This window comes from Sturnira hondurensis, unplaced genomic scaffold, assembly GCF_014824575.4.
Source record: "Sturnira hondurensis isolate 20B ecotype Veracruz unplaced genomic scaffold, ASM1482457v3 Scaffold0006805, whole genome shotgun sequence".
Taxonomy (NCBI): Eukaryota; Metazoa; Chordata; class Mammalia; order Chiroptera; family Phyllostomidae; genus Sturnira; species Sturnira hondurensis.
The window spans coordinates 2,467,780-2,482,103 of record NW_028079436.1 but is presented as its reverse complement, the minus strand read 5'-3'; the positions used below and the strand labels follow the sequence as shown (position 1 = coordinate 2,482,103).

The following is a 14,324-nucleotide window of genomic DNA, read 5'->3' as shown; positions in this document are numbered from 1 at the left end:
CCTGATCAAAGTATGTGCTGAGTATTTAACACATGAGAGACAGTGTGCAGTGTAGCAAACAAAGGTGGATAACAAAGGAATTTTTTACTTTGTTTAAGCAGTCTAAAAACAGACACACAATCCCTGGCCAGGCTGCTCAGTAGAGCATTGTCCAGATGCATCAAGGTTGCGGGTTTGATAACCAATCAGGGCACATACAAGAATCAACCAATGAATGCATCAGTAAGTGGAACAACAAATCAATGTTTCTCTCTCTGACCCTCTTCTTTCTCTGTAAAAAAAAAAAAAATCAATAAAAATAGAAACAGATACACAATTATAGCTATAATACAGAAATCTATGAAGGCGTATGAGCAAAGAATTATGAGAATTCGGATGGAAAAAAATAAGCCTGAAGGAAATCAGAAAGAATTCATAAAATTCTGGTAAGATGAACCCTGAAAGATGATACCCATCTAGGAAGATGGCATGCAGAATAAGGACACATGAAACCAGTGAGCCTGGGGTGATTTCTAGTCACTGATGAACGTGTCCAGAGGAAAGTTTAAAGAAAAAGTAAGCTTATGGAAAGATTTCAGAGGACTGAGGAATGAGTGACTGGTATGAGATTAGAGCCAGTAGACAGATTACTACTCAGACAGAGACAGAAAGGAGACTAAGAGAAATGGAGGAAGACGATGGGAGATAGAGACTGAGAAGCTACACTGAGGAGAGCCTAAGACACTGAGACAGACTGGGTGACACCAACAGACAAAGAAGAGGGTATTTTGCTGGGGTTGGGTATAGAGGCTTTGTGGATGTTTGCAGCTAAAGGAAAAAAAACCTAACTGAGAGGGTAAAAAAAAGACAGCAGTAAAAACTAATGAGATTAATGAACCCCTATTCCCAGGAAGGGTAGACAGCATGGGTTCAAAAACCACCATGAGCCAAGGCTCACAAGGCTGTTTAAGATAAGGTAAAAAGGAAGGATGTGAAGAAACAGACAATGAACGGCATTAATTTAGATACAGAGTACAGGTCGCATGCTGCAATTCAAGAACATTATCAAGCACAAAGAAAAAACTCAATAAATATTTGCTAAAAAGTAATCAAAAGAGCGTTGGCCAGAGTGACTCTGTTACTTGGAGCATCATCCCATCCACCAAAAGGTTGTGGGTTCAATCCCCAGTCAGGACACATACCTAGGTTTTGGGTTCGATCCTATAGGAGGCTACCAATCAATGTTTCTTTCTCTCCCCCTTTTCCCCTCTCTCTAAAATCAATAAACATATCCTCAAGTGAGGATTAAAAAATAAAGAATTCAAAAGACTACTGATTAATCAATAAATGTCAACCTATCAGTTCAGCAGTATTAATACAAAGACACGCACATCATGTTTGCAACTACCCTTAGTTTTCAACTGTCTGTTTGACCATCAATTGAGTTGGCCAAAAAGTTCATTTAGTTTTCTCCTATAAAATAAGATACACGTTTCATTTTCACCAGTAACTTTATTGATTTGAATATTTTGAGTATGTTGGCTATCTCCTACATTATATAATGCTGACTGTTCTCAATGTCTTGATTTGATCACTATCAACTTCAACTGGTCCACCCAACCATGAAGTATCGTTCAGTGAGAAATCTCCAGCACAAAACCTTACAAACTACTTTTGACACATTCGATCAGTCACAGCACCTTCTCCATAACACTGCACAAATCTTTTTTTATGTTTCAGTTGTGTTTTTACCTTTCTTGAAATAATAAAAGCATAATACACCGAACATGTTGCTTATTTTCTTCCATCTTCAATATTAAAATGGCTACACAAAAATTCACCAATTTCAATAATTTTTTTAAACGCACACTGATATGATAGCTGTCGAAACACAATCTCTAACAAAATTGTTTTGAATGAAGTTAAAGATAACTAAGCACTGCGAGAGCCATCTTACAGAGGAAACTAAACAAACTTTTTGGCTAACCCAATACAATTCTATGGCTCTTTGGCATCTCACCACCCAGATAGTCAAACCAAAATGCTGGATTCACCAAACACTTCTTTGTCCCTTGTCCCCTACATCTAACCTTTCTCCACATAGCAGCCAAAGTTATTTTTTCACTATTTTAAAAAACTGACATATAATTGACATATATTAGTTTCAGGTGTAAAGCATAATGATCTGATATTTTTTATATACTTGGAAATGATCTCCCCAATAAGTCTAGTTAACACCCATCACTCTGCATGGTTAATTTTTTTTCTTCTGATGAGAACTTTTAAGATATGCTCTTTTAACAACTTTCAAATATACAACAGAGTATTATTAACTATAATCACCATGCTGTTCATTCTATATCCATGACTTATTTCATTACTGGAAGTTTGTATATTCTGACCCACTTCACTCATTTGTCCCCCTTCCCACTTCCACTTCTAACTACCACTTATCTCTTCTCTGCATTTATAGGTTCAGTTTTTTTTATTCTACATATAAGTGAGACTATACATATTTGTCTTTCTCATTCCCATTTATTTCAGTTATCATAATGCCCTCAAAGCCAATCCATATTGCTACAAATAGCAACATTTCATTCTATTTTATGACTGAATTAATATTCCACTGTAAATATACATCATGTGGTCTTTATCTATTCAGCCATCCATGGACACCTCAGTTACTTCCATGTCTTTGGTATCATAAATAATGCTGCAATGAACATAGCATTCATGTATTTTTGCAAATTAGTGTTTTTATTTTCGCTGCATAAGTATTCAAAAGTGAAGTTGATGGCTCATCTGGAAGTTGTATTTTCAAAATTTTTAGGAATTTCCATACTGTTTTCCATAGTGGCTACACCAATTTACATTCCCACCAACAGCGCACAAGGATTCCCTTTTCCATCCCACTCTTGTAAACACCTGTCTTTTTTTATAACAACCATTCGAAAAGGAGATGATATTTCATTGTGGTTTACTTTGCATTTCCCTGATGATCAGTGCTACAGTCCACCTTTTCATGGATCTGTTGGCCATATGTATGTCTCCTATGAAAACATGTGTATTCAGAGCCTCTGCGGAACTTTTTAAATTAGATTCTGTGGGGGGTTTTTTGCTATTGAGTTATATAAGTTCTTTGTATCTTAACCCCTTAACATGATTTGTAAATGTTTTCTCCCATCCAGTAGAACTTGCCTTTTCATTTTGTGCATTTTGCTGTGCAGAACCTTTTTAGTTTGATGTAGTTCTACTTGGTGATTTTTGCTTTTGTTGCCTTTGCTTTTGGTGTCATATCCAAAAAATCATTGCTAAGAATTATGTCAAGGAGCTTGTTGCCTATATTTTCTTCTAGGAGTGTTAAGGCTTCAGGTCTTACATTTAAGTCTTTAATGCACTTTGAGTTAGTGTTATGTATAGTGTTAGATGGTAGTCCAGTTTCATTCTTTTGCATGTGGCTATCCCGTTGTCCCAACATCATTTATTGAAGATACTGTCCCCAGTATATATTCTTAGCTCTTTCATCATAAACTGATCACATCTCTGAGTTTATTTCTGGGCTACCAAACTGACTTTTTTTTTTTGAAATGTAAACCAAATCCCTTTAATAGCTGCCTTCTGCCTTTAGGATATAATATAAATTTGGGGCCATAAATACACTGGTTCTTGCTCCATCTTGCTCCATCTTCACCTCCTAGCTACTTTACATACCAATTACTATTATTCCAGCTAGACTTGCCACCTTTTAGATCCTTCAATTCAGCAGGCTCCTAGGTCACCTTGCAGACTACATTTGTTGGTCCTACTACTAGGAATACTCATCTGCTATTCCATGCCCTCAATTTCTTCAGATCTCAGCTTGAATTTCACTTGCTCAGTGAGACTTTCCTTAATACTCCTACACCCAAAATGATGAAAACTGGGTTCCCTTCTCTGTGTTGTTCATCATATTGGGTGGACCAAAAAGTTCATTTGTTTTTTTTTTTATCATAGATGGCTCTTAGTAGCACTTAGTTGTTTTTAATTTCATTCAAAACAATTTCGTTAGACTGTATTGTGACAGATGCCACATCAGCATGCATTTTTAAAAAACTTATCAAAACTGGTAAACTTTTGTTCAGCCATTTTAATACTGAAGATGGAAGAAGACACACAACATTTTTGACATAATATGCTTTATTATTTCAAGAAAGGTAAAAACACAACTGAAACACAAAAAACATTTTGTGCAGTGTTAAGGAGAAGGTACTGTGCCTGACCAAATGTGTCAAAAGTAGTTTGTGAGAGATTTTGTGCTAGAGATTTCTCGCTGGATGATGCTCCATGGTCAGGTGGACCAGTTGAAGTTGATAGTGATCAAATTGAGACATTAACTGAGAATAATCAATGTTATATCACACGATACATAACCAACATACTCAAAATGTTCAAATCAACAAAATTACTGGTGAAAATGAAAAATGTGTCTTTTATGGAAAAACCTAAACAAATTTTGGCCATCCCAATACTTAACCACAATGTGCAATTATTAACCTATGTATTTCTTTGTTTGATATCTACCTTTTCTAAAAGGTGGCTAATTGCAAACACCAAGAAGACAGAGACTGCTAAATCTCCAAGTGCCTAGTACTCTGAAGATAGTTATTTGAACAAATAAATAGTACTTAAGAACATTTCACAATGCTTATTTTTATCAGATTGAAAAAAGTATCTAGATAATGGCAAAAAATCTGTAAAAACCACAATTTCTAGAAAATTGGAAAATATGTTAGTAATTATAAGAACAAAGTAAAACCCGGCAATCAAAGTAATTAAAAATGTGCCTATTGTATGCCACTGCAGTAGATGCTGTGGATGTAGCTGGAGATAAAACGACAGACTACAGTGAATTTATCAACTTACTTCTAAAACATAGTATCTCAATTACAAACTCCCAAGTCTCAAAAAATAAATACTTTTTTGCTTTAACTGACAATTCTACTGGTAGTAAAGACTTCCCTAAAGTATTTTGTTTTTAGTTGTTTACTAAATTTTACTGAAAATTGTCAGTTTAGGAAAGGCAAGAAAACACAATTCTAGGATTCCATTTCCAGATTACAGGACTGGATCTTTTTTTTTTTTTAATTTACTTTCTTTTAGAGAGAGGCAAAGGGAGAGAGAAAAAGAGAAAGAAATATCAATGTGCCGGAGATACATGGATTGGTTGCCTTTCTCACGCCCCTCAACCAGGGACCTGGCCTGAACCCACCAGGCATGTGTCCTGACCAGGAATCGAACCAGCAACCTTTTGCTTTATAGGCTGGCACCTGATCCACTGAGCCACACCAGCCAGGGAAGGACTCATTCTTTATACCAGAAAGTATAATGGCAATAACAGCAGCAAAGATAACCACAATCACCTACCAAGTGAATATCCATGTACTACTGCTAAACTAGCCATTTATTTCAAAATATGCCAAAAGTGAAAATAGATGCTCTTGCTACCACTATAGAGTAGGGAAAATATGATAGGCCAAGGGCTACAAATTTAACTTGCTTTCTACCTTTAGACAAATAGTTTAGATTAAGTAATTTCACATCTCTAGATCACACTTCCCACATCTGTTACAGTGAGAGGTTTGTATTGGATCCTCTGTAAGTATCCTTGTAGTTCTAGTTATATTTCTCAATATAACTACATAAGGAAATAAATGTCAAACTAAAATGTTCTGTGGGATTAGACTGATGACAAATAAGGCAAGAGGTTTTTTTTCCTTTAAAAAAATCAGGGCTCTGAATTATAAAAGCATGGCAAAGATGTTTTACACTAACAAACAAAACACTACAATTAAAATTTTACTCACTTTGAGTTAAAACATTTGATATTAAATTTCAACCAAGTCAATAATGATGCTCACCGATACTGATATGTCCTCATTTTTTCTCTTAACACTGGAGTCAAACAAGACATTTCTCCCTCGTCTTTCACAGTCTTGATATACAATCAGTCGAATCTGGCTTGGATCAAACTCTGGCAAAGGCCAACTTTAAAAAAAAAAAAAATCCATTAGAGTTTTTCAATAAATATTTCACATCAAGGTCTAGAAATAATGCCTATATAACAAAACCCAAAATTGTATTACTGCTAAAGAATATATAACAGATCTTTTTATAAAAGACAACCATATAGGGATGAAAACTTATACAGCTATGACACTTTAGATTAAAAAATAATTAATAGAAGTTGTGGCAAGTATCACTCAGTGTGTGTAAAATATACTCCTTATCCCATATTAATCTAAAAACAGCTAACATAAATATTTAAGTATTAAGTACATAAATATTAAGTACATTTAATATCTCAAAAATACATATGAATTTCATGGCATGGACCCTCATGGCATAAAAGTAAGCCGTTATTTTTAAATAGTTTTGTTACTGTTTCTTTAATATGGAAATGCAAAAATAGTAATAGTTTTCAGTTTAACAGTAGTTAAGTAACTATAAAACAGTAACAAGTAAAAAAATGATTAATGAATCACAAATGTGTAAATTCTCATATAGAGCTGATGTAAGTAAACATCAACACAATCTCTTTAAAGACAGTCTTTTAAATTATATACTACATAGACAAAATCTAGTAAAACTGCAGGTGACCCCAGCAATTCCATTCCAGAAAAGTTTAACATTATATAAGAATGTTCACAGCAGCACTTTTCATAACAGTTCAAAACTCAAACAATTTAAAACTCAATAAAAGAATGGGTAAATATATTATGGTATATTCAGACTAGGTAATACTACACAACACAATAGGCACCAGCTATAAGCAAAACCAAACACTCACACACACACACACACACACACAGAGAGCTACTGTATTTTTCCATTTAAATCAGGTAAAGTTTTATCTACGGTTGCAGTTTTTAAAACTGTAAGGAAAATGAAGTGATGGCTTCAAAGTCTGGAGAGTGCTTACCTCCTGGAGTAAGGTGCAGGGGGAGGTGGGGATTGGAAGTGTAACCAGGAAGGGACCTACCAGGTGGACTGGGACACTATGTGCTCTATTTTGATAAGATAGTGCTTCACAGATACTCACTTTACGTAAAAAAATTAAAAAGCCACTGCATTTGTTTTATGTATTATTATAATGCATTTATTTCACAATTAAAAAGAATAATATAGTGAGAGAGACAGAGGAGGGAAAGAGAGAAAACAGTAAGCTATGAATACTAGCCTGGTGAACTGAATGCACAACTGATGAGACAGTTGCTAAGAATCAGGAGAACTGCCATTCCAGGAGCTGTGTGTCATTAGTTACAATAAGATGAATGGTCAATTCCTCAGAATCCACCAGTCACAGCTCTTGGTTTGGTTTCTTCACTTCCTAAAGAAAACCTGAACCTGCCCTGGCTGGTGTGGTTCAGTGAATTGAGCACTGACCTGTGAACCAAAAGGTCACCATTTCAATTCCTAGCCATACACATGCTTGAGTTGCCAGTGGAAGTGGGAGGTGGGACAAATGGGTGAAGTGGGTCAGAGTATACAAACTTCCAGTAGTGAAATAAGTCATGGGTATATAATGAACAGCATGGTGTTTTATAGTTAATAATACTCTGTTGTATATTTAAGAGTTGTTAGAAAAGAAAACCTGAACCTTGACCCTATTAATGCAGGTTAAACATCCTGTACCCGGCAACATAAAACATCTTCATCCCAGCCCTGACCTGGTAGGTGGATTGGTTGCTTGGAGTACTGCCCATGTAACAAAAGGGTGCAGGTTCAATTCCCAGTCAGGGTATGTACCTAGGTTGCTGGTTCCATCCATAATTGGAACGCATACGGGAGGCAACTGATCACCTTCCTATCTATCTTCCTTCTTTCCTTCCTTCCTTCCTCTCCCCCAGCCCCTTTTCCTCTCAAAAAACAAACAAACAAAATTTTCATCCCAAACTCTTGGCAATAAATACAATTTTAATTTTCTCCTGTCTAATTCTTAGAAAATGTCCATATATTAGAAATTGATGAAAGACCCTCCTACACATTCAAACTAAACCACAGAAATTCATGCTCATACCACACTAATTTGCATCCCATTAAACTGCTTTTTATGAAACTGTGGTTTGATTTATGCAAAAGAAACTAAAAGAACTGACCAACAAAAAATGAAAATCAGGAAAGTGGTCTCATGGAAAACAAGATAGAGCACTTTAGAGGAAGAAATGTCATGGTAGTCACTAAAAGTCATGCAGCAAAACTTTAGAAAGAAGTCATTGGTGACCGTGGCAAGGACAGTACTAAGGAGTAAAGAGTACAGGGGTCAGAATGCAGAGAACAGAGAGTGCATGGGAACATAAACACAGAGTTTTAAACAACTATCAAAGAAAGAGAGAAAGAAATTATGAAATAGAATGACAGCTATTTTGTTATTTAAAAGGACATATCAGAACATGTTTACATACTGATGACAGAACGTGAAGTGGAAGGGAGATGGTGACTGATAAAGCAAGGCTTCTGAAGGAGTGGAGGACAGGACACAGACCACAGGTGGATGGTTTAGACTCAAAGAGAAAAGAGGATAATCCCTACACCAGAATGGGGGAACGGAGGTGAAGATGGACATGAGTACAGAAAGATTTGTAGATAGGAAGGTAAATGTTGAGTGAATTCATGTCCAAAAACCTATTTCCTTTGTAAAGTAGAAAGGAAAAAAGATAAGGTTGCCATGACTGTGTGGTTCAGCTGATTGGGCACCAGCTCTCAAAGTGAAAGGCTGCAGGTTCAATTCCCAGTCAGAGCACATGCTTGGGTTGTGGGCCAGTCCCCAGGTAAGGCACATGTGAGAGGCAACCAATGTTTCTCTTACATGTCAATGCTCCTCTCCCTCTCCTTCCATTCTCCTCTAAGAATAAATGAAATCTTCAAAAAAAATAAAGGAAAGGTAAAATGTGAGAATAACAAGAGAGTAAACAGTGTTTGTTATGAGAAAAAAATGTTAACTAGGAACCTAAGATTTCTGGGAAATGCTAGAAACTGAAAAACCATGATTATGTACCAGTCACAAACTAAACAGGTCATTTTCTCCAGCAAACACTCATGTGCTTGAATTTGGATCAGACTGAGCCCAGGTAAGGATTTGGATAGGTAGATGGAACAAAAGGGAAGTGGAGGGATAGGGGGATAGAGCAGAAGACTGACAAGAATATAGCTGGAATGATGGAGAGTGGAATCTCAGCTAGCTAGGGAAGATAGTGACGGTTGGAGGCTAGCCAAGTTCAAGAGAATGGAGGCAGTGTGGTCAAAGTACTGAAATAACATGAAGAAAATAGTGGGGAGGGAGAGAGATAAGGAATAGGAGATTATAATCACAGGGTAGAATACTAGAGTTTAAGCTATAAGAAGCAGAACAGTTCATTCATTTAATATAGATATGTGCCTACCATGTGCCAAACACTGGTTAGGATGACATGAGGAAAAACCTGCTCTGGAAGCAGAGACAGCTGTGGATAGTAAAAAAAATAAGTAAACATAGTATCAGGTAAGTGGCAGATAAAATAAATCAAAACAGGAAATCAAAAGGCTATGATAGAGGTGGCAGTTGGAGGGTAGCATAGAAGTGGGAGCAATATATTTTTTAAGTGCCTATACAGACAAACTTCTGGAGGAAGGAAAAGTGGGATTTTCCTATATGCAAGGTCTTCCAACAGATCTTGAATAGGCAGACCCCGTTTCATTCATCAAAACCCCAAAACACAGAAGTATAAAATACAAATTCCTTTGCTTAAATGTAAAGACGTTCAAAATCTGGCCCTGAATCACACTGCCTTTCCAGAATTACTTCACGTTACCTGTGATATCCTGCACTGTTGATGATCATCTCAAAGGTGCCAGGATATGCCAGACTACTCCCAGTTTTGTGCCTTGGTATAAACTTCTATCTGAAATATCCTCAATCACCTTAGCAAACTCCTTTTCATTTCGAAAGATCTAGCTCAAATGTCACCTCCTGGGAAGCCTCCACTAATTCCTCCAGTACAGTTAGTTGATGACTTCTGAGATTACACATACTTTGGGTTATAAGGCTAATCGTATCTTCCACATTGTACTGTAATTTATCTGTTTACATGCTTGTCTATCCCTTTAGAAAGAAAGCTACCTGAGGGCAAAGTTTGCTCATCTCTGAATCCCTAGTCCCAAACACATTAGGTAAAACTATGTACCCACAAGCAAAGGTAACACTACAGGAACTAAAAAAATATTTCACGAGTACATGGAGTGAACTGTAATAATCCCACAATCTGAGAAAATAAAACAAACTTTCTTAAAAGACTTAAAAAAGCATTTCCGCCAACTAATGAATGAATAAACAAAACATGGTATAACCACAAAATGGAGTATTATTTGCCTATTTAAAAAATACAGACTATAACACAGATGAACCTTAAAAACATATGCCCTAAGCCAGAGGTCCCCAGCATCCCTCCTCCCCGTCCCTAGACACCGCTTGCATTACCATGTGAGCTCTGCCGCCTGTCTCTCCCCAAAAATCCACCCCAGTCCGTGGAAAAATTGTCTTTCACAAAACTGGTCCCTGGTGCCAAAAAGGTTGGGGACCGCTGCCTTAAGTGAAAGAAGCCACACAGAAAAGGCTACATATTTTGTGGTTCCATTTATACAATCTGCCCACTGTAACAAAAGGTAACTTAGTGGTTGTTCAAGATGGGAGGAGGGCGGGAATGAAATGGGGGATGACTGCAATGTGTACAGAGTCTCTTTTCTTTATGAGGTGACGAAATGTTCTGGAATTAGAAAGTGGTGAAGGCTGCACAACTTTGTGACTATACTAAAGGAAAAGAACATTGAATTGTACACACTTTTAAAGAGTGAATTTCATAATATGTGACATGTATCGCAACAACAATAAAAATCTTAGAATGCTTTTCTCCCAACTTTAAACATTTCCAAGTAACACTGTATGTAAAAGATAAAATTATAAAGCTTTTAGAAAGATGCCCTGGCTGGCGTAGCTCAGTGGATTGAGCGCGGGCCTGTGAACCACACGATCGCGGTTCAATTCCCAGTCAGGGCACATGCCTGGGTTGCAGGCCAGTTCCTGGCAGGGGACACACCAGAGGCAACCATACATTGATATTTCTCTCTCTCTCCTTCCTTTCCCCTCTAAAAATAAATAAAATCTTTAAAAAAAATGCAGATCTTTAAAAAAAAAAAGAAAGAAACACAGAAGGGCATCTATGTAACAAAGGGTACACAAAGATTTCTTAAATGAGACACGAATGTTACTAAGCATAAAAGAAAAAGATGGGACTCCTGGCCAAGATGGAGACATAGGTGGAAACACTGTACCTCCTTGCACAACCAAGTTTATAAACAACAAATATTTTAAAACCAGAACGCAACCAAAACATAGAAAAATTAAACTGTACCAAAGTCCGACAACAATGAACCATTCATCCAGACCGGTAAGGGGGCGGAGTCGGCGGAGTCAGCGGGTCAGGTAGGAAAAAGCGCTGGATGGACCCAGGTGACGGGCAGAGGTTGGTAGATCCCAGGCACAGGGTTGCAACAATAGACCCAGTGAGGGCGCAAGGCTGACCGAGGTCACACATCCGCACGCAGATAAACCAGGTGAAAAAAAAAGACAGTGAGACAGACCGTACAACGCAGGGCCCCAGCGCTGGGAAATAAAGCCTAAAAGCACCAATTGGAAAAACTTTCAGGGGTTGAGGTGCCGGGAGAGGCTTCCAGGCTCACAGAGTTAGCTGGAGCGACCCACAGGGTCCTGGAGGGTGCACAAGCCCACACACCTGGTAACTAGCACCAGAAGGGCCCAATTTGTGTGTGGGAAGCAGCAGAGGGAACCAAAATCCGAGAGAGTAGAAAAAAACATTGCCCCTCTCTGACCCTGCCCCCACATACAGTGTCATACCCCAGCAACTGGGTTGTTCCGCCCTGGTGAACACCTAAGGCTCTGCCCCTCATACGTAACAGGCGCAAACAGACCAAAACATGGCGTAAGAAGAAGAACAGCTCAAAGCCCCAGAGCCAATACTTCTAAGCAACCAAGAGATAGCCAACAGATCAAATGCACAGTTCAAAACACTGATGATCAGGATGCTCACAGAACTGGTTGATTTTAGTCACAAATTAGATGAAAAAAGGAAGGCTTCACTAAGTGAAATGAAGCAAAATGCACAGGGAACCAATAGTGATTGGAAGGAAACTGGGACTCAAATCAGTGGAGTAGACCAGAAGGAAGAAAAAAAATGACCAAACAGAAAATAATGAAGAAACAAGAATTCAAAAAAATGAGGAGAGGCTTAGGAACCTCCAGGACATCTTTAAACGTTCCAACATCCCAATTATAGGGGTACTAGAAGGGAAAGAGGAAGAGCAACAAGTGGAAAACTTATTTGAACAAATAATAAAGGAGAACTTCCCCAATGTGGCAAAGGAAATAGAGTTCCAGGAAGTCCAGGAAGCTCAGAGAGTCCCAAAGAACTTGGACTCAAGAAGGAACACACCAAGGCACATCATAATTACATTAGCCAAGATTAAAATGAAGGAGAGAATCCTAGAAGCAGCAAGGGATAAGGGGACAGTCACCTACAAAGGAGTTCCCATCAGACTGTCAGTGGATTTCTCAAAAGAGACCTTACAGGCAAGAAGGAGCTGGAAAGAAGTATTCTAAGTCATGAAATCCAAAGACCTACACCCAAGATTGCTCTATCCAGCAAAGCTTTCATTTAGGATGGAAGGACAGATAAAGTGCTTCTCAGGTAAGGTCAAATTCAAGGAGTTCATCATCACCAAGCCCTTATATGAAATGTTAAAGGGGCTTATATAAGAAAAAGAAGATAAAAAATATGAACAGTGAAAGGACAGCAAACTCAGTTATTAACAACCACACCTAAAACAAAAGCAAACTAAAAAGACAGCTAGATCAGGAGCAGAACCATAGAAATGGAGATCACACGTAGGGTTAGCTACAGGGGAGTGGGGCTGGGGGGGGGAAGGTACAGAGAATAAGTAGCATAGATGGTAGGTAGAAAATAGGCAGGGGGGAGAACAAGAATAGTATGGGAAATACAGAATCTAAAGAACTTGTGACACATGGACATGCACTAAAGGGGGGAAATGGGGGGATTGGGTGTGCAGGGTGGAGGGGAATGAAGGGGGGGAAATGGGACAAATGTAATGGCATAATCAATAAAACATATTAAAAAAAGAAAAAGATGATAAATTGGACTTCATCAAAATTTAAAACCTGCACATAAAAAGACTTTTTTTTTAAAGGCCAGCCATAACTAGAAGACTATAAGCAATGTAAATAACTGACAAAGGACTTATAAACAGCCTACAAAGAACTCTAACAAAGCAATAAGATAAAAAGTCACTTTTTAAAATGGGCAAAAGACTTGGTCATTTCACATAAGGAGATATATGAGTGATGAATGAACAAAGTACATGGAAAAGATGCGAATGCAAAGTAAAACCCTCCACAACCATTAAATGGGCCAAAATTAAAAGGACTAATAACCCCAACTGCTGGCAAGAATATAAAGCACTTGGAGCTCTCATACATTGTTGGTAGGAGTGTAAAAGGGTACAACCATTTTGGAAAATTATTCGGTAGCCATGACCCAACAATTCTCATAGGTACATATTCAACAGAAATGAAAATGTATGTTCACAAAGACTCACAAAAATGTTCTTTGCAGCTTTTTTTTATAGAAGCAAGAAATTAGGAATACCCCAAATACCATCAATGGGAGAATAAATAAATAAACCATGACATTCTATATTGAAATACTACTCAGAAATAACAAGGAATGAACTACTGATCACACAGTATCACAGATGAACTCCAAAACATTCTCGAGTAAAAAAATCCAGACACAAACACTTTCGGATTGATAATATGCAGTTCTTCATAGGTGAAACTAAACTATGGTGATTGAATCAAAACAATGGTTGGCCACAGGTGCAGTGTCAGGTGAATGGACTAGAAAAGTGTATGAAGGAACTTTCTGAAGTGACTGAACTGTTCTACATCTTTATTGGTTTGTAGTTAAATAGGTGTAATGTGTTTTCCAAAGTTAACCAAATTATACACTTAAAATGTCTGCATTTTACTTATATTGTATCTCAAATTTAAAAGGAGAGTATTGTATGGAAAAAAATAACACTCTATGTAACCAAATCATGCACTTACATTATAGACACCTCATTAGAACAGACTAATTACACACCATACTCAAAGCACCATGCTGAGACTGCATCTGTTGTCACATTCTTCATCCATGTATTCATTGAATGATTTGAAAGCATTCACTAAGCATGAAAAG

The 14,324-nt window shown here is 37.5% G+C and overlaps 1 protein-coding gene across 2 annotated transcripts in view; it reads right to left on the bottom strand.

Moving 5' to 3' along the window:
* The window catches only part of FNIP1 (folliculin interacting protein 1), a 121,030-nt gene that overhangs the window by 66,572 nt on the left and 40,134 nt on the right, over positions 1-14,324 (bottom strand). For both annotated transcript variants that reach the window (XM_037050523.1, XM_037050524.1), the window contains exon 2: positions 5,877-6,003. In XM_037050523.1, coding sequence (XP_036906418.1) covers positions 5,877-6,003 — 127 coding nt within the window. The remainder of the gene's footprint in view (positions 1-5,876; positions 6,004-14,324) is intronic.